This window comes from Triticum urartu, chromosome 1A (assembly GCF_056163025.1).
Source record: "Triticum urartu cultivar PI428250 chromosome 1A, HENAU_Tu73, whole genome shotgun sequence".
NCBI classification, from domain to species: domain Eukaryota; kingdom Viridiplantae; phylum Streptophyta; class Magnoliopsida; order Poales; family Poaceae; genus Triticum; species Triticum urartu.
In genome coordinates this window covers 377,843,789-377,863,935 of record NC_141873.1, presented here as the reverse complement: position 1 = coordinate 377,863,935, position 20,147 = coordinate 377,843,789, and the positions used below count along the sequence as shown (strand labels likewise).

General features: G+C 49.0%; 2 protein-coding genes across 2 annotated transcripts; one reads left to right on the top strand and one right to left on the bottom strand.

The window, feature by feature from the left end:
* The first annotated feature begins 7,957 nt into the window (after positions 1–7,957).
* LOC125513250 (protein NRT1/ PTR FAMILY 6.3) lies at positions 7,958–12,210 on the top strand. Its single transcript, XM_048678315.2, has 4 exons — positions 7,958–8,219; positions 8,335–8,552; positions 8,632–9,212; positions 11,029–12,210. Exons 1-4 carry the CDS (start codon positions 8,081–8,083, stop codon positions 11,876–11,878), a joined length of 1,788 nt encoding a protein of 595 aa, XP_048534272.2. The 5' UTR covers positions 7,958–8,080; the 3' UTR covers positions 11,879–12,210.
* A 3,737-nt stretch (positions 12,211–15,947) lies between these two features.
* LOC125513245 (protein NRT1/ PTR FAMILY 6.3) lies at positions 15,948–18,439 on the bottom strand. The gene is made up of 3 exons (XM_048678301.2): positions 17,965–18,439; positions 17,294–17,874; positions 15,948–16,941 (listed from the first exon to the last, which is right to left on the bottom strand). The coding sequence occupies exons 1-3, from the start codon at positions 18,307–18,309 to the stop codon at positions 16,077–16,079; spliced, it is 1,791 nt and encodes a 596-aa protein (XP_048534258.2). The 5' UTR covers positions 18,310–18,439; the 3' UTR covers positions 15,948–16,076.
* Between the last annotated feature and the right edge of the window lie 1,708 nt (positions 18,440–20,147).

The window sequence follows — 20,147 nt, the reverse complement described above, 5'->3', positions numbered from 1 at the left end:
GAGGAGGCAGATGAGTACGAGAGGAGAGCGGAGGTCGTCGCCACGCTGCAGCTCAGGAGGCGATAGCCACTGCATCTCAGTATGACCCCAGCTATTATTATGGATATCCGTCGGGCCAGCCGTGGCCATAGACCAACTTAGGACAAAAGCCTAAGCTTGGGGGAGTACGTATTTCCCACCGACATTACATTTGTGTTCACACACTCATTGCTAGATGTCGGTACTCATACTTTTTCATTGTATCATCCATGCTAGTTTAATTTCCTTTTTATGCTTTCTTCTTGTGTGTTTGATAAACCTTAAGAAAAACCAAAAAAAATTAGTTGTAGCTTTTAATTAGTTTACTTTCCATGCTTGTAGTAGTAATTAAAAAGAAAACCAAAAAAGATTTCATGTTCCTCTTTTACTTGTTGGGAGCTCTCCCGTGTAAATAGTTTTATTTCTTTTCTTTTCTTTGGGGGTCGATAGGAGAAGACCATAATTAAATTGTTGAAGTGGCTCTTATATACGTTATTGTTGATCTGATAAAAGAGTCCATATTGCCTTGTCTTCTCCTATTTATTGAATGCTTGCAGATTCCAGCTTAGTCCAATGCACGTGCACTATTATTATTATTCACATCATTCGGTCGTGCAAGTGAAAGGCAATTATGACGATATATGATGGACTGACTGAGATAAGAAAGGCTGGTATGAACTCGACCTCTTTTTTTTTTGTAAATATGATTAGTTCATCGTTCCTGATTCAGCCTATTATGAATAAACATGTTTGCAATGACAACTAGAGATCATAGTTTCTTGTGCCATTCTTGATTAGCTATGAGTTATAATGGTTTACCTTGCGTGCCAACATGCTATTGAAATGGTTATGATGTGGTATGATAGGGTGGTATCCTCCTCTGAATGATTTAAGCGATTTGACTTGGCACATGTTCACGCATGTAGTTGAAACAAAATCAACATAGCCTTCACGATATTTATGTTCATGCTGGATTATATCCTACTCATGCTTGCATTCGGTGTTGATTAATTTTAATGCATGTTCATGATTGTTGTCGCTCTCTAGCTGGTCGCTTCCCAGTCTTTTGCTAGCCTTCACCTGTACTAAGCGGGAATACTGCTTATGCATTCAATCCCTTAAACTCCAAAGTTACTCCACATGAGTCCACTATACCTACCTATATACGGTATCTACCTGCCGTTTCAAGTAAATTTGTATGTGCCAAACTCTAAACCTTCAAATAAATATCCTGTTTTGTATGCTCGAATAGCTCATGTATCAATTAGGGCTGTCTGTATCTTCCATGTTAGGCGGGTTATTCTCAAGAGGAGTGGACTCCGCTCCTCACTCACGAGAAAGTGGCTGGTCACCGGGATGCCCAGTCCCATGCTTTATGCAAACTAAATCAAAATAATTGCAAAGAAAACTCCCCCTGAGACTCTTGTTAGTTGGAGGCACTCGTTGTTTCGAGCAAGCCATGGATTGATGCTTGTTGGTGGAAGGGGGAGTATAAACTTTACTATTCTTTTTGGGAACCGCCTATAATGTGTGTAGTATGGAAGATATCGCCATCTCTTGGTTGTTATGTTGACAATGAAAGTATACCGCTCAAAATATTATTCACCTCTATTTCAAAACCGAGCTCTAGCACCTCTACAAATCCCTGCTTCCCTCTGTGAAGGGCCTATCTATTTACTTTTATGCGGAGTCATCATCCTCTTATTAAAAAGCACCAGTTGGAGAGCACCGCTGTCATTTGCATTCATTATTATTAGTTTACATTGAGTATGACTTGACTGGATCTCTTTTACCATGAATTACAATGTCTAGTCAGTCCTTGGTCTTTAAAGGTGCTCTGCATTTATGTTTTGCGGTCTCAGAAAGGGCTAGCGAGATACCATCTTGTTATATCATATTATGATTGTTTTGAGAAAGTGTTGTCATGCGAGGTTTATTATTATTGCTCGCTAGTTGATTATGCTATTGATATGAGTAAACTTGAGACCTAAGCGTTATTGCGAATGTGGTTAGTTATAATCTTTGCTGAAAACTTGAATGCTGGCTTTACATATTTACAACAACAAGAGCAAACAGAGTTTGTAAAAGTTTTTCTTTATCATTTTCAGTTTGTCAACTGAATTGCTTGAGGACAAGCAAAGGTTTAAGCTTGGGGGAGTTGATACGTCTCCGTCGTATCTACTTTTCTAAACACTTTTGCCCTTGTTTTGGACTCTAACTTGCATGATTTGAATGGAACTAACCTGGACTGACGCTGTTTTCAGCAGAATTACCATGGTGTTATTTATGTGCAGAAACAAAAGTTCTCGAATGACCTGAAACTTCACGGAACAACTTTTTGGAAATAATAAAAAAATCCTTGCAAAAGATGAAGGCCAGGGGGCCCACCACCTGTCCACGAGGGTGGGGGTGCGCCTGCCCCCCTAGGGCGCGCCCCCTACCTCATGGCCCCCCTGGAGCTCCTCCGACCTCAACTCCAACTCTATATATTTGGTTTCGGTAAGAAAAAAATCAGGGAAAAGGATTCATCGCGTTGTACGATACGGAGCCGCCGTCAAGCCCTAAAACCTCTCGGGAGGGCTGATCTGGAGTCCGTTCGGGGCTTTGGAGAGGGGAATCCGTCACCATCGTCATCATCAACCATCCTCCATCACCAATTTCATGATGCTCACCGCCGTGCGTGAGTAATTCCATCGTAGGCTTGCTGGACGGTAATGGGTTGGATGGGATCTATCATGTAATCAAGTTAGTTTTGTTAAGGTTTGATCCCTAGTATCCACTATGTTCTGAGATTGATGTTGCTATGACTTTGCTATGCTTAATGCTTGTCACTAGGGCCCGAGTGCCATGATTTCAGATCTGAACCTATTATGTTTTCATCAATATATGAGAGTTCTTGATCCTATCTTGCAAGTCTATAGTCACCTATTATGTGTTATGATCCGTTAACCCCGAAGTGACAATAATCGGGATACTTACCGGTGATGACCGTAGTTTGAGGAGTTCATGTATTCACTATGTTTTAATGCTTTGTTCCGGTACTCTATTAAAAGGAGGCCTTAATATCCCTTAGTTTCCGTAAGGACCCCGCTGCCACGGGAGGGTAGGACAAAAGATGTCATGCAAGTTCTTTTCCATAAGTATGTATGACTATATTTGGAATACATGCCTACATTACATTGATGAACTGGAGCTAGTTCTGTGTCACCCTAGGTTATGACTGTTACATGATGAACCGCATCTGGCATAATTCTCCATCACCGATCCATTGCCTACGAGCTTTCCATATATTGTTCTTCGCTTATTTACTTTCCCGTTGCTATTGCTATCATCACTACAAAATACCAAAAACATTACTTTTACTACTGTTACCTTTTGCTACCGTTACCACTACTGTCATATTACTTTGCTACTAAATACTTTGCTGCAGATACTAAGTTTCCAGGTGTGGTTGAATTGACAACTCAGCTGCTAATACTTGAGAATATTCTTTGGCTCCCCTTGTGTCGAATCAATAAATTTGGGTTGAATACTTTACCCTCGAAAAGTGTTGCGATCCACTATACTTGTGGGTTATCAGGTAACGGCATCGTAGTGTCGCCACCGCCTAATCCAAGGATTAGGGTTTCCCCCGGAGCACCAAGGTGACAGATGAGGTGCCCCGACGGTGCCTTCAAGAAGGGGACGACGCTAGAATGTTGTCGCTGGCCTGGCAAGACAGAGCAGGTTTCCACCCCGGCCAACACTCACCGTCATCGGATTGGGTTACAAACAACCGCAACGCCGCCATTGAACGACACACCCCGGTCAACATGCCTACCACACGGCCATGCTGATCGGACAGCGCCCGAGCCGCGTGCTCCGCCCATGAGCACCCTGGCTTCCACAAACCGGGCCGCCGCCACGGCATCGAAGCCCCACCCTCATCCATGGATAACCAAAACTGACACGGCCGACCGGAATGGAGCAAAAGACTCCCTTCCTCCCCAAAGCCGACACCTTGGCAGGATTGGTGTCCTCGGCGGCCAGATCTGGGCCAGGGGAACTCCGGCAGCCACCCAAAGCAGTCGCCAGATGCCACGAAGGGGGCACCCTGCCCCCTTCCCGAAGTCCCCTGTCACCTCCAGCAGGCCACGCACGCACCCACACCGCACCATGGAGCCAACCCGGCCTGATGAGCCTGTAGCTGAAATCATAGAAGATGGAGAGAGCTCACCCCAAGTCAATCGTAGACGAACCGTCGCCGGAGCATGTTCGTCCGGAGCCGCGGGAAGACCAGGCTGACCATGAGGTTGGAGCCACGCCGCTGCAAGCCCCACCGCGCCGAGCCCCGGATGGGCCTCCGCCATCACCCCGATAAGTGTGTTGTTTTAGTATTTTTGGAAACTTTTACATAGTTGAAAACCTTAACTAGTTATGTGGCAAGCTACGATAGAATAAATTACACCCATTAGATCTTTATAATTGCACTTAATCATATCCCGACATTTAATTTCATAATTGTACCTACAAATAATGAGCATTAGCTCCTGGTAACTATACCTAAGCATATCATGTCCATTAGATCATAATAATCATAACATGGCCATTAGGTTCAAAGCAACATACCAACCGCGGGCTCTACCCAATAGTCATGCCATCTATAACCAACTCATTTAATAGTTTGCTATTGGCATTTACTACTTTATCACTGCCTGATCCATCCATAATATTTTTTGTAGCCTGTGTTGCAGCCTGCTACAAATTTACGTGGAGGTAATATACATCATCATGATATCTCCTACCTAATATGTTGTGTGAAAAATTATCGGATGATGAATGTGCATAGTTATAATGTAATATGTTCAAAATAAGCCTATCATGGCAAAAACTATTACTTGAAATAGTGACAGAGTGAAAAGTATATACATACACAAATAGTTCGTCATGTATGGCCTTACTTTGTTTGTACAACACAACATTATATTTATATTTCCCTTTTCTTTTACCCCCGCGTTGCCCCTGCTCGGGCGACCCTGGCGAGTACCCAGCCCTAGCCATCCCCGCTCCTCCCGAATCCACCTTCCCTCAACCCGCCGCCGCCGGAGGACGCCGTCGGGATGTGCCCGGGGGCCGACGGCGGTGGCAGGGATCCTCCTCTCTCCTGTGTCTCACGGGTGGTTCAGAGCCCTTGCACGTGCGGAGGCGCGACAGATCTGGTCGCGGCAGCGGCGGCGGTAGCTGGCCCTGTCGCGGGCGACGGCGACTACTGCGCGTTGGGCAGCCCGGTCACGGGCGGAGGTGGGCGGCGGCTTGTCTGCTCGGGCAGCGGAGACTTTTGCTGCGGCGGAGCGTCATCCGGCTTTGGATCGGCGGCGGTGTGGAGGGCCTGGTGGGCCTTGGCGGCACCTCTGATCAGATATGATCTGGTCGGTGCAACCGGCGGTGGTGGCCATCTCCTCCGTCGGACCTGGTCCGCCTGAGGCTGGATGGTCGGATCTCGGGATCCTTCATCTAGTTCTGGTTGCGAGTTTGGAAGCCATAGTTTCCGGTGAAAACCGAGCCGATGGCACGCGATGGCGGTGTTCTGCGCCGTTACCTTGATGAAGCATCGTCGTGCAATGACTGTCAACCCACTCGTGCTGCTCCGGGGAAAACCCTACGATGGCGATACTGCGGTGCCATTTCTCTCTTGGGAGCATCGTTTTGGAGCAGCGCTGGAAGAAAGAGGCGGGCGGTAGAGCAGCTTCGTCTTGCATGGAGCTTCGGTGGAGATGTCACCTGGCCGACAGGTGCTACGCTGTGTCATGCCTGGTCGGCAGGTGCTACGCACGACAGATCTTTCAGAATCTTCGCGTCTGGATGGACAAGCGCGGGACGGTGACGCCATTAGGCTCCGTGGTGGCGTCGACGGATGGACGAACTGGCAAGAATGATGTAGATCTCTCTCCTGAAGATGGGTCAGTGGTCCGCAGATGATGGCGGTAAAACGTGTGCATGTGGTGTATGTTTTAGGTTTGTTGCACCGGCTGTTCGTTCCGATACGTTATGTGGATGGATCGACGACAACACCGGTTTAGATATGGGGAGTGAGAGCACTCCACATTATCGAGTTTTGTAGGTGTGAGTGGTGGCTTCGGGTGGCTTGATGTATGTACTTGTTAGACCTTGGTGAAACAATAAATAAAGATGACCGCATGCATCAATTGATGCAGAGGCTGGGGTTTTAACCTCCTTTTCAAAAAAAAAGAGACCTGGTCTGTTGTGGTGAGATAATCATAGGAGTTTATGAAATAAATTTAAGTAAGAGGTGTGTAAACGTATGGATACCTTGTTTTGACATTACACGTGCATCTAGACATCTGAATTTTTATATGTATTTGTACTGAGTACATGTATCTTTTTACATCGTTTCAAATGAAGTTTCTAACTATATAACTTTTGTGACACATTATACATAATTTATTAGCCAAATCAAAGACCTAAAATCTGTGTCTAATTTATAAACCAAACCGAAGGGGGGTACTACAGATAGGGCCTATTGTTGGAGTGAAGCGTTGGTGCTCGGGCTACATGGAGCCCATTTTTCATTCAAAATTCACGTTTCAAAGTTACAAAAAATTCTGAAAAAAATTCCACACCGACATATGAATGTGTACTACACTTCTGTATAGTTTCATCAGAAAAGACATTGATTCGGGGGCTACCAAAAAAATCGTTGGTTTTCTAAACGAACAGTACACACTGTTTGCCGTTTCCAATGTCAACTATTTGTCTTTTTTGTGTAGCCCGCATGTCAATGTATTTCGTTGTGAATTTTTGCAGGCATGCAGTATACGTCTGTATGACACTGGATTTTTTTTAAGAACTGAAACATTAGTTTTGAATGTTTTACAAAAACGAGCTCCATATAGCTCGAGCTCTAAAATGAATTTTTCGTCATTGTTGACTCTACTATTAACGGTAGGCTAGCTCCCCGGGCGCCTGCTCAGCCAATAGCCTACTCCCGATCTGATTTGTTTGAGCTTCTTGGAAAATAAAACATGCTTTCTTTTTTGGATTTTTATCATTTATACCACTAGTTACGTCTCATTACTCATTTTTGTCATTAAAGTTACAACTGCTCAATGTCATCGTTCCGTGAGATGCTTGCTCAACAATGCTATTAAATATTTTAAAAATGCCATCATTAGATGTTTACTCAAAAATATCATTAGGCATTCTTATTGTCAAGTCAAACCAGTTGACCATGTTATATGACAAAAATACCTCTAGACCCACATGCCACCTCTCTCTTTCTCACAATGATAAGTGTGACCCCACTTGTCAGGAGTAAGCAAGCGAATAATTTTACAGAAAAATAAGAACAATGTTGGGATCAAATGGGACCCAAACTTTATTGTAGTGAGATAGAGGGAGAGCTGGCATGTTGGTCCATTGTACATGCCCTAACGAAGCAATGATATTTTTTAACAGTTAAAATTCCTAGTGCCAAATCAGAGTAGCGGGTACACAATTCAGAGTAGTAGTGAAATGAATGATAAAAACCTTTTTTTTTAAGAAAATAGAACAAGCAAACCAACCTGTGGTTGGATGGTTAGAGGGGCAGTGGTATCTCCAGCCCACCAAGGTTTAAGTTCTGGTGTTTGCATTATTTCAGAATTTCTGACGATGCGCTTGTATGTATGAACGCTTACGTCTGAACTGTATTAAAAAAAACAAGCTAGCCAATAATTGAGCGATTAATTAACGAGTGCCAGAGTCATGTGAAAAAGAGCCCTGGGAGGCAGGATACGGTGGCTATTTTTGTGGCAGAAGGAGACAACGACTAATTAACCACAAACTAATCACACTTAGCTCGTCAACGAAAGCAAAGGTGAGATGCAGCCCGAATCCCGAGGCAGAGATCCACCGGCTTCCCGCTATAAAAGAAGCCCCCCAACCCCGCAGGACCACTCCACCAGCATCCTTGATCACCTCCCCCTCGAGCCCGAGCTTCCTCGTCACCGCACTCCCTGTCCCCCCGGCCGCTCGCTCGATCCTGTCATCACGAGCACGTGAGAGGCTTGATCTTGAGGCAGAGATGGGCTCGGAAGCGCTGCCGGAGACCGTGGCGGAGGCCGGCAAGCAGGGCGCCGCCCTGACAGACGCCTGGGACTACAAGGGCCGCCCCGCGGCCCGCGCCACCACCGGCGGGTGGGGATGCGCCGCCATGATCCTAGGTATATCTTACGAGCGCCCCTGTCGTTTTGCTGCATGGCCGCTTCGTGGGATGCTGTTCGATCGATCGTGTGGGTGTGGGACGAATGGAGAACTGAGATCTTGGTTTTGGTGAAGGCGCGGAGCTGTTCGAGCGGATGACGACGCTGGGCATCGCGGTGAACCTGGTGCCGTACATGACCGGCACCATGCACCTGGGCAGCGCCGCCTCCGCCAACACCGTCACCAACTTCATCGGCACCTCCTTCATGCTCTGCCTCCTCGGCGGCTTCATCGCCGACTCCTACCTCGGCCGCTACCTCACCATCGCCGTCTTCTCCGCCGTCCAAGCCACCGTACGTGACTTGCACATAACCCACAGTTGCACGCCTAGGATCTGTCCCCGTACTGACCTGCATAGCTACATCGATGCAGGGCGTGATGATACTGACGATCTCGACGGTGGCGCCGGGGCTGCGGCCGGCGGCGTGCGGGGACGCGACGGGGCAGAGCCCCGACTGCGTGCCGGCGAACGGGACGCAGCTCGGCGTGCTGTACCTGGGGCTGTACATGACGGCGCTGGGGACAGGCGGGCTCAAGTCGAGCGTGTCCGGGTTCGGGTCGGACCAGTTCGACGAGTCCGACGACGGCGAGCGCAAGATGATGATGCGCTTCTTCAACTGGTTCTACTTCTTCGTCAGCATCGGCGCGCTGCTGGCCGTCACCGTGCTGGTGTACGTGCAGGACAACGTCGGCCGCCGGTGGGGCTACGGCGTCGTCGCCGTGGGAATCCTCTGCGGGCTGGGCGTGTTCCTGTCCGGCACCCGGAAGTACCGGTTCAAGAAGCTCGTGGGCAGCCCGCTGACTCAGGTCGCCACCGTGACGGCCGCGGCATGGAGGAAGCGCTCCCTGCCGCTGCCGTCCGACCCGAGCATGCTCTACGACGTGGACGACAAGGCCGCCGCCGGCGAGGACCTCAAGGGCAAGCTGAAGCTCCCCCACAGCAAGGAGTGCCGGTAAGCATTCGCTCAAGAGCATCGCTCCTCGTACCTAAATTGCCTAGTCTGCTGCTTTAACAACTAATTAACCTGCTAGACGAGTTCTAGGAGATGAATCGTCTGACAAAGTTGTATCAGGCCAGGTTGTCTGATACTCCCATTACTTTAAATGGGATTAAACTGAGATTTGAGTATCCAGCCAGGGAGCTCATCATTGGTGGTACTAGCATGGCCCAGTGCGACATTCACATCCCTACCCATTGTCCACAAATAAAATAAATGTCTCTTCATTTACCAAAACAACTCTCTGCCTCCCTCTCTCTCTCTAGCCGGTCACAACACATGCAGGCCCATTTGTTTTGGCTAAAAAAGGGTTGTAGCAATGCTTCACGTATCTAGCTTATACAAGTCCGAACAGTACAGTACTTCCTGGATCTTAGTTCAGAAATAGCTAGCTAGAATAGACACTAGGCAATGGTCCAGTGTCCAGTGATTGTAAGCAAGTGTCAAGCAAAGCTAGTGTTGGGCTATCTACTGTACATTCATGTCACGCATGTGTGGGCCAACACGTACAGTAGTGTGTCGCGGCGAAGCCCGGCCTGCCAATTATTAACAATTTGGGCACGCGATCGATTGAGTTGGCACCGGCCCACGGTGACTAATACGTGACATGGACACGATGTGTAGTGTAGAGCGACAGTGCACGGCCATGGCCCCATGGATCGTGCCACATCTATCGCGTATTGCGGAAATCTAGCTAGCCGGGATTAATCGATGGGATTTAAATGAGATATTCAGTTCCAACGTCCAAGCGTGTAGCTGTCAGCCGGATACGTTCCCCGCTCGCCGTATCAGATAAGGCAGGCTACGTGACCGGCCACGAATCGCTAACAAGCTAGCTAGAAAAAAAATACCCGGAAAAAAAATTACTCCCTCCAATCCAAAAATAAGTGTGGTAGTTTTATTACAAATTTAAACTGAAATCATGACACTTATTTTGGATCAGAGTGAGTACTACTGTATATACCAGCAAAAAACTTGTACTCACTCTGATTCATCTTAATTGTCATTGATTTGGTACAATTCTAACCGTGATAGAGAAACTTTTTTTTAGTCGGAAAGTTACATAGAAACTTTGATGGGTCAATTTAGGGAAAGTTTCGGCGCAAGAAAGAGCCACAGCCCACAGCCACTGCTTTTATGTGAGAGGCATCTCGCAGCTTCCCTGCGAGAGAAACGTGCAATGCATCGCGTTTTTGGGTTCGGCCGAGATCGACCGATCCAAAGCCAAGTGGAGTGGTCGCGAGCTAGTTCCTTGTAAGTTTTCGTGGCCGGCCAGTTGCCTGCCCAACTCCCACGGGTGGCACTGCCCAGCCACATGACAATATGCAGCTTTGCTCAGGCTCACGGCTCACGGGCTCGCTGCCACGCCCAAAGGTCACTCCACTGAGAACACCTCCTCCAAGACTGGCAAGATTCCGTGCATCAGCATCGACTTTTGTGCGAGATAGCTGGTGACTTGGTGCAGTGCTCAACCACACGCTTGCACACGTTCCAGTAGTGGCTCCTGGCATCGTCCCAAGGGCATTATCATATCATATCATATGTCTCGTGTGCTTGTGCTCACGAGTCGCGTACGTACTACGTACTGGAGTAATCGGGACGGAGATCGACGCGCGAGAAGTAGACTCAGTTTTAACGGGACGCATCTCGTCAGCCCAAAGATTCAATTAAAAACGCAGTGGACTCACTCAATTAGTACTACTTCAGTAACTGGCATTGTTAAATCGCTACTGATGTACACTGGCTAATGGCTTTTGATGTGCGAATGCAGATTCCTCGACCACGCAGCCGTCGTCGACCGGGAGTCGCCCGCGGAGGCGAGCAGCTGGACGCTGTGCACGCGGACGGACGTGGAGGAGGTGAAGCAGGTGGTGCGCATGCTTCCCATCTGGGCCACCACCATCATGTTCTGGACCATCCACGCGCAGATGACCACCTTCGCCGTGGAGCAGGCGTCCGTCATGAACCGCGCCATCGGCGGCTCGGGGTTCCTCATCCCGGCGGGCTCGCTCACCGTCTTCCTCATCGGCTCCATCCTCCTCACCGTGCCCCTCTACGACCGCCTCGTGGCCCCCGTGGCCCGCCGCGTCACCGGCAACCCGCACGGCCTCTCCCCGCTCCAGCGCGTCTTCGTCGGCCTCTTCCTGTCCATCGCCGGGATGGCCGCCGCCGCGCTCGTCGAGCGGTACCGCCTCACCGAGTCCGCCGACGGCGTCACGCTCACGGTGTTCCTGCTCATGCCCCAGTTCCTGCTCGTCGGGGCCGGCGAGGCGTTCACGTACATGGGGCAGCTCGACTTCTTCCTGCGCGAGTGCCCCAAGGGGATGAAGACCATGAGCACGGGGCTGTTCCTCAGCACCTGCGCGCTCGGCTTTTTCTTCAGCACGCTCATAGTCACCATCGTGCACAAGGTCACCGGCCACGGGAGCAACGACGGCTGGCTCGCCAACAACATCGACCAGGGGAGGCTCGACTACTTCTACTGGTTGCTCGCTGTCATGAGCGCGATCAATATTGTCTTCTTCACGATCGCCGCCAGGGGCTACGTGTACAAGGAGAAACGCATGGCCGATGCCGGCATAGAACTCGCTGACGAGGAGGCCATGATCGTCGGTCACTGAGGCTGCCCGTGCTGCATGCATGTGTCCGTGTATACACGTGTAGCTCTTTTTTGTTTTTGTTTTCTTTGTCACGTACGTATTGCTAACCCACCAGTTATAAATATGCAAAACGAAATTTAATCTTGAAAAAAAGAAAAGAAAGGGCAGCGCTGTCGGCCGGGTGATAATCTAAATAGATCCACCGCCTCGGCAGCCGTTAGATGCATTCTCGAATAGCCGTCTGGTCTCTCCAGCCTGAAGGCCAGCTTTTGCAACAAGGCTAGTGTTGTGCTTGATTCTCTGAAGCAGGAGAATTGTTGCAATCTCTCTTGAACCGTTTTACCCTTTGAAACAAGATCAATGTTGCAAAAGTGCATCGTGGCCGCCATTGTAACATCACACATGTTTCAAAACACATTGGCCCCTGTTACATACTATTGCAACAACACAAATGTCTTAGAAACATAGCCCCGGTTGCAAAACACCAAATTCTAAAACCATTGCGGTCACAGTTTCATCGTTGTTGCAGTCATCCGCACAAACACGGCCACCGTTTCAGTCGTTGCTGCGCAAAAACACCACTGCCTTGCACTCACAAGACCCCCCCCCCCCCCGGGGGGGGGGGGGGGGCTTATAGTCGCAAAACCACTACCATTGCAGTCACAACCCCATCACCGTTGCAGTCGCGACACCGCCATGCAGACTCTGTCGTTGGAGGGCGTGGCGGCACAGCCTATGCCTAAATGGCAGGAAGTTGTGGTGCAACACTGACACACCTCGACGATAGTGTTGGTCAATGTTTCATGGTCACCTGCTTGGTCAATGATGGCATCAACCGTGGTAATGTCTCGTGACATCCAACGTGTGGCGCGTGGCTAGTGATGAGAAGAAATTGAAGGGGGGTTTCCAAGGAAGAAGAAGACTCGATGAAGGGGAAACGTGTGGATAGCCACATTTGCTAGGATAAGGTTGTGTGTTATAGTATTAGGTGGGCCCCTACATGTGTTGGAAATATGCCCTAGAGGCAATAATAAAAGCATTATTATTATATTTCCTTGTTCATGATAATTGTCTTTATTCATGTTATAATTGTGTTATTCGGAAATCGTAATACATGTGTGAATAATAGACACCAACATGTCCCTAGTAAGCCTCTAGTTGATTAGCTCGTTGATCAACAGATAGTCATGGTTTCCTGACTATGGACATTAGATGTCATTGATAACGAGATCACATCATTAGAAGAATGATGTGATGGACAAGACCCAATCCTAAACATAGCATAAGATCGTATAGTTCGTTTGCTAGAGTTATTCCAATGTCAAGTATCTTTTCCTTAGACTATGAGATCGTGTAACTCCCGGATACCGTAGGAGTGCTTTGGGTATACCAAACGTCACAACGTAACTGGGTGACTATAAAGGTATACTACGGGCATCTCCGGAAGTGTTTGTTGGGTTGACATGGATCAAGACTGGGATTTGTCACTCCGTATGACAGAGAGGTATCACCGGGCCCACTCGGTAATGCATCATCATAATGAGCTCAAAGTGACCAAGTGTCTGGTCACGGGATTATGCATTACGATACGAGTAAAGTGACTTGCCGGTAACGAGATTGAACGAGGTATTGGGATACCGACGATCGGATCTCGGGCAAGTAACATACCGATTGACGAAGGGAATTGTATGCGGGATTGATTGAATCCTCGACATCGTGGTTCATCCGATGAGATCATCGAGGAGCATGTGGGAGCCAACATGGGTATCCAGATCCCGCTGTTGGTTATTGGCCGGAGAGTCGTCTCGGTCATGTCTACATGTCTCCCGAACCCGTAGGGTCTACACACTTAAGGTTCGGTGACGCTAGGGTTGTAGGGATATGTATATGCAGTAACCCGAATGTTGTTCGGAGTCCCGGATGAGATCCCGGACGTCACGAGGAGTTCCGGAATGGTCCGGAGGTAAAGAATTATATATAGGAAGTGTTATTTCGGCCATCGGGACAAGTTTCGGGGTCACCGGTATTGTACCGGGACCACCGGAAGGGTTCCGGGGGTCCACTGGGTGGGGCCACCTATCCCGGGGGGGCACATGGGCTGTAGGGGTGTGCGCCTTGGCCTGCATGGGCCAAGGGCACCAGCCCCAAGAGGCCCATGCGCCTAGGGATAAGGAAGGGAAGAGTCCCAAAGGGGGAAGGCACCTCCGAAGTGCCTTGGGGAGGAGGGATTCCTCCCTTGGCCGCACCCCCCCTAGGAGATTGGATCTCCTAGGGCCGCCCCCCCTTGGACTCCCTATATATAGTGGGGAAAGGAGGGCCTCTCACAACACGCCTTTGGTGCCTCCCTCTCCCTCTCCAACACATCCTCCTCCTACATAGTGCTTGGCGAAGCCCTGCCGGAGTACTGCAGCTCCACCACCACCACGCCGTCGTGCTGCTGTTGGAGCCATCTTCCTCAACCTCTCCTTCCCCCTTGTTGGATCAAGAAGGAGGAGACGTCACGCTGACCGTACGTGTGTTGAACGCGGAGGTGCCGTCCGTTCGGCGCCAGGATCTCCGGTGATTTGGATCACGTCGAGTACGACTTCCTCATCCCCGTTCTTTGAACGCTTCCGCGCGTGATCTACAAAGGTATGAAGATGCAATCCGATCACTCGTTGCTAGATGAACTCCTAGATGGATCTTGGTGAAACCGTAGGAAATTTTTTGTTTTCTGCAACGTTCCCCAACAACATGAACATGCGTCATGCAACAGAGGCAGCGGATGAAACCCAGTTATCTTTCGAGTGAGGAGAAGCATTTCCCAAAAAGAAAAGCATAGCCCCCTTGGCTGGAAACTCCGAACTGTCTACCGGGTGCTAACATCTAGCTTTTTTGAGAAGCATCATCTTGACATGTGTGTGCGCACCCACGCATGCGTGCGCACACACATATGTGAATATACGTGCGCACACACATATGAGTATCTCCAAGAGACTGAGCCAATAGATTTGAGATTGACAACTCACCACATACACCTCATAATCAACGGGCATGTCATATCATCAAAAGAATATCGAGTGAAAGCATGTCATAATTTTAGAAAATACATGACTACCAGTGACAAGTCTACTACTTGAATCAGGGTGGGCTAGGCCATCTAAGCTTTGCTCCATACAACATGTAGCTAAGAGGGCAATGTCCAAAAACTATTCTCTGAGGCAGTGCAAGACTCATTTAACTTTCGTTAATGAAGACATGAAAATTCATGTTATGAAAGAGAACCTAGGGATCAAATCGTCTTCCTCAAAAAACAATACTAAAACCACGACGCGGATTACCGGGTCAAAAAAAGATATTAGCGTATGTGCCCATGACAAGCAGTGTTTTCAGTCTAGCTGTGGCAAATCAAGTTTAAAGTGTCCTTTTAGGTTTTGTTTGGTAGAGCAGAGGACTGAAAATTCTCTTTAGTTTCACGCACGGGACTCTAGATCTCAATTGCACTAGCTCTATGATTTGATTCCACAACAGAACTCACAATGAATGAATGTGGGTGATCAACCAGAACCAGGTAAGTCTGAAAAGAAAAGACTAGGAATTGGGAGAAGTTTTCATAGTGGAAAATAAAAAACATATCATTCTCAGAAATTGTGGAATTTGACTCAGTTAGAGCTATTGTTTAGCATAGTGAGGGAAGTTTATTTTGAACTAAAACAACGACATTTATTTTGAAACAGAAAGAGTAGAAAAGAAAAACAAGAACCGTAAAAAGTTAGCGCCATGTGCATAATCCGAAGGCTACAACATCCGACGTTCATAACTGTAAGATGTTTTAATCTATTTTTTTGAATCGAATATATATAGACACGTTTTGGTGAGTTCGTTGGCTCATTTCAGCCGGTATGTATTTTATATTAAAATATTTAAAACATTTTATATTTGTCAACGGAGAGAGTAGAAAAGAGAAACAAGGACCAAAAACTAAAAAACAAAAATTAGCATGACGCGCATAATCTGAAGGCTATAGCATCGATTGAGCTATACCTATTTCTCAGTCTATTGAGAAATAGCAAACCCGTTTAATGAAAGGAAAAGAAAACGTACCCACATGTACAAACAAACTGTATGTATGGTTACCTTGCCAATATACATTATGCATACGCCACCGAATACACACAAAAACAAGTCAATACACACCAGAGAAGCGAGAAAAAGAAGAACCGCAAGTAGCATGCATCGATCAGTGACCGACGATCATGGCCTCCTCGTCGGCGAGCTCGATGCCGGCATCGGCCAAGCGCTTCTCCTTGTACACGTAGCCCCTTGCCGCCATCGTGAAAAAGATGATATTGATGGCGCTCATGACGGCGAGCAACCAGTAGAAGTAGTCGAGCCTCCCCTGGTCGAGGTTGTCGGCGAGCCAGCCGCCGCTGCCCCGTGGCCCGTGGCCGGTGACCTTGTGCACGATGGTTACTGTGACCGTGCTGAAGAAGAAGCCGAGCGCGCAGGTGCTGAGGAATAGCCCCGTGCTCATGGTCTTCATCCCCTTGGGGCACTCTCGCAGGAAGAAGTCTAGCTGGCCCATGTACGTGAACGCCTCGCCGGCGCCGACGAGCAGAAACTGCGGCATGAGCAGGAACACCGTGAGCGTGACCCCGTGAGTGGACGACGTGAGGCGGTGGCGCTCGACGATCGCCGCCGCGGCCATGCCGACGATGGACAGGAAGAGGCCGACGAAGACGCGCTGGAGCGGGGAGAGGCCGTGCGGATTGCCCGTGATGCGGCGGGCCACGGGCGCGATGAGGCGGTCGTAGAGGGGCACGGTGAGGAGGATGGAGCCGATGAGAAAGACGGTGAGGGAGCCCGCTGGGATGAGGAACCCCGAGCCGCCGATGCCGCGGTCCATGAGGGAGGCCTGCTCGACGGCGAAGGTGGTCATCTGCGCGTGGATGGTCCAGAACATGATGGTGGTCGCCCAGATCGGCAGCATGCGCACCACCTGCTTCACCTCCTCCACGTCCGTCCGCGTGCACAGCGCCCACTTGCTCGCCTCCGCCGGCGACGCCGCCTCTGCCCGGTCGATGATGGCCGCATGGTCTAGGAATCTGCATATATGTACATCCCATTAGTTTCATCACTAAACTGAATATCAACACAACAGAAGTACACATTTGTGTGAGGTTCAAATTTGACTAGTACTAGTTGCAAACTTGAAATTAGTGCCATTGGCTATGCACAATGTCGCTCTACATATCATGATGACAGCCAACATATCGTAGCAGACTACGTGTTGGTCCACACAAGAATATGACTAGTAGTGGTAGACATGCGAATGTTGCCGTGGACTAGATGATGAGCTCCTGGATAATAAAATGGAGGTAGTGGACGACGTATTTCTCTGCTGCTTAGTTTGTCAGTGTTGATAGGAGACTGCCTAGTGATTAATAAAGTACTTACCGGCATTCCTTGCTGTGGGGCAGCTTCTGCTTGCCCTTGAGGTCCTCACCGGCGGCGGCCGCATCGTCGACGTCGTAGAGCATGCTCGGGTCGGACGGAAGCGGCAAGGTGCGCTTGCTCCACGCGGCGGTCGTCACGGCGGCGACCTGTGTCAGCGGGCTCCCGACGAGCTTCTTGAACCGGTACATCTTGGTGCCGCACAGGAACACGCCGAGCCCGCAGAGGATGCCGACGGCGCAGATGCCGTATCCCCAGCGGCGGCCGATGTTGTCCTGCACGTACACCAGCACGGTGACGGCGAGCAGCGCGCCGATGCTGACGAAGAAGTAGAACCAGTTGAAGAAGCGCATCATCTTCTTGCGCTCGCCGTCGTCGGACTCGTCGAACTGGTCCGACCCGAACCCGGACACGCTCGACTTGAGCCCGCCTGTCCCCAGCGCCGTCATGTACAGCCCCAGGTACAGCACCCCGAGCTGCGTGCCGTTCGCCGGAACGCAGTCGGGGCTCTGCCCCGTCGCGTCCCCGCACGTCGCCGGGCGCAGCCCCGGCGCAACCGTCGAGATTGTCAGTACCATCACACCCTGCATCCATCGAAATACGCTAGTTAGTACGTACGTAATACTAGCTGCTAGGAGCGCATGCAACTGTCACTGATGAGGCAATGGACGTACGGTGGCTTGGACGGCGGAGAAGACGGCGATGGTGAGGTAGCGGCCGAGGTAGGTGTCGGCGACGAAGCCGCCGAGGAGGCAGAGCATGAAGGAGGTGCCGATGAAGTTGGTGACTGTGTTGGCGGCTGCGGCGCTGCCGAGGTGCATGGTGCCGGTCATGTACGGCACCAGGTTCACCGCGATGCCCAGCGTCGTCATCCGCTCGAACAGCTCCGCGCCTAGGATCATGGCAGCGCATCCCCACCCGCCGGTGGTGGAGCGGGCCGCGGGACGGCCCTTGCTGTCCCAGGCGTCCGTGAGGATGCCCTTGCCCTCCGCGGCGATCTCCGGCAGCACCGAGCCCATGGTCACCAAGCTAGGGCTAGTCCCTCTCTCGCGCGCTTGCTGCCGGAATGGCGCAGGATCAACCCAGCACCAGCAGCCGGGACAGGTGGCGCGTGCTATAGCTAGGCTCGAGCTCGAAGGGAAGGTGGTGGTGGTGATGGCAGTGGTGGTCCTCAGGCGTGCCGTTTTATAGCCGAACGGTGGTGGATCTTTGCATCGGGATTCGGGTTGCCCGGGATCGGAGAGATCCTCCTCCCACCTTTGCTTGCTGAGCTAGGTGGTGGTGAGTCTCGATCTCTTAGTTTATTGTAAACAAGTGCATTATGTGGGGGAATCAGTATCTCCTCCCTGAGTTCCTTCCATCCTGCTCTATCAAAGTGCCTCTGATTTCACCTGTTGTTGACTGGCTCGTCTATCAAATTTAGTGGAGGATAAAAAGTGCATGTAATTTCACTGACGTCCGGCCATTTAAGATTTATATTTTTGACGAACAATTAGGCATTGGTTGTACTGTCTGTCAAAATTGGCTACTGGCTCACTCTAATGCTAGTAGTCGTCGCTAGGTGGTCTACGGACATAGATGCAATTTTTTATTTCTAGTGTTTTTTGTACTACCTTGCCACTTGATGAATAGATCCGAAGTTATTCTCGCAAAAAATAAAAAAAATTGGCTACTGTACAATGTGATCATAAGTTATCTACAGTGTCACGGTCAATTTTTCTGCATGTGCCCATCTAGCTTTCTAGTCTAATCTTAGTCATCTACCGGTGTCTACCTTTTCCTCTTCTTCTCGGCTTTGAAGGAAGGATCTCAGCTACCCACTACCCCAGTAGTATATAGGGCGTTCGTGGGGTAATTACACCTGGAGAAAAAGGATCATGATGTAGTAGTTAAGGCGGGATTTGGAGAAGGTTCACCTGGGAACTGGATTCCCCTGCAGTAACTAGAAACGAATCATGATCCTTATAACTGTGTGTGTCAGTACGAGCGTATACTGGCCAGCTGCTTACTTGCAGTGTGCTAGACGTAATTAATTACCTAAGCTAGGTTAATGGATGAGCAAGGCATATATATGTCCCACATGCATGCGAAAAAAAATTGTAACTGTTGGCTGATCCATGCATGCTGCATGCTGCATGCAAGCCAGGTAAAATGACGACCATGCATTCTGCTCAAGAAAGGAAGAAAAGCATGAACAAGTGGGTGCATTTTTGTACAATAATTGACTACTACTCCATGCTTATGCTTGTTCACATCTTCGAGTTTTTTCTCCTGAATATATCTGTAATTCCACCCATTTTTGGTTTAGCTAATTGAGCTTTGACTGTTCGTTTACATCTTCGAGTTTCTTTCTCAAGCGCGCTCACATTTTCGAGTATCTGGCGTATTGCGACATATTATAGCAGCAACTTGCAAATTAGAATTGACACCATACCTAATGTAATGCAAATGGGTGATAGAATATGATACGGCAGTTACAGTAGTTGTTAATCGACCAGTTGTCAGTATAGATAGTTAGTGAAATTAAAAGCAAAAAATGAAATGAAATATACTGGAAACGAATTTCAAGCATACAGCCTAAGGTAAATGTCTAAACCGGTTATAGTGGCATGTTTTACTATTTACATGCAACTTTAGGTCAGTGGTAGAACCAGGAATTTACTCCTTGGTATTCATTGTAACAAAAAATGCAGCAATTGATCCATTGTCCATATGTATAATTAATACCTCATATTGTATACTTATATTTGATTTCTGAGGCCATATCTGTGGTATTCATGTGAATTATTCACATAAATACATGAAACAAGCATTCATCCCTCTTTATAAATAAAACATAAATGGCTGAAATGATACA

What these genes read in the sequence shown, in the direction of transcription:
- LOC125513250 (XM_048678315.2), top strand. Translation starts at nt 8,081, where the DNA reads ATGGGCTCGGAAGCGCTGCCGGAGACCGTGGCGGAGGCCGGCAAGCAG. An exon ending in TCTCCGCCGTCCAAGCCACC is followed by an intron (nt 8,553 to 8,631) that starts GTACGTGACTTG and finishes ACATCGATGCAG; the next exon opens with GGCGTGATGATACTGACGAT. An exon ending in CCCCACAGCAAGGAGTGCCG is followed by an intron (nt 9,213 to 11,028) that starts GTAAGCATTCGC and finishes GTGCGAATGCAG; the next exon opens with ATTCCTCGACCACGCAGCCG.
- LOC125513245 (XM_048678301.2), bottom strand. Translation starts at nt 18,309, where the DNA reads ATGGGCTCGGTGCTGCCGGAGATCGCCGCGGAGGGCAAGGGCATCCTC. An exon ending in TCTCCGCCGTCCAAGCCACC is followed by an intron (nt 17,875 to 17,964) that starts GTACGTCCATTG and finishes CGATGGATGCAG; the next exon opens with GGTGTGATGGTACTGACAAT. An exon ending in CCCCACAGCAAGGAATGCCG is followed by an intron (nt 16,942 to 17,293) that starts GTAAGTACTTTA and finishes ACATATATGCAG; the next exon opens with ATTCCTAGACCATGCGGCCA.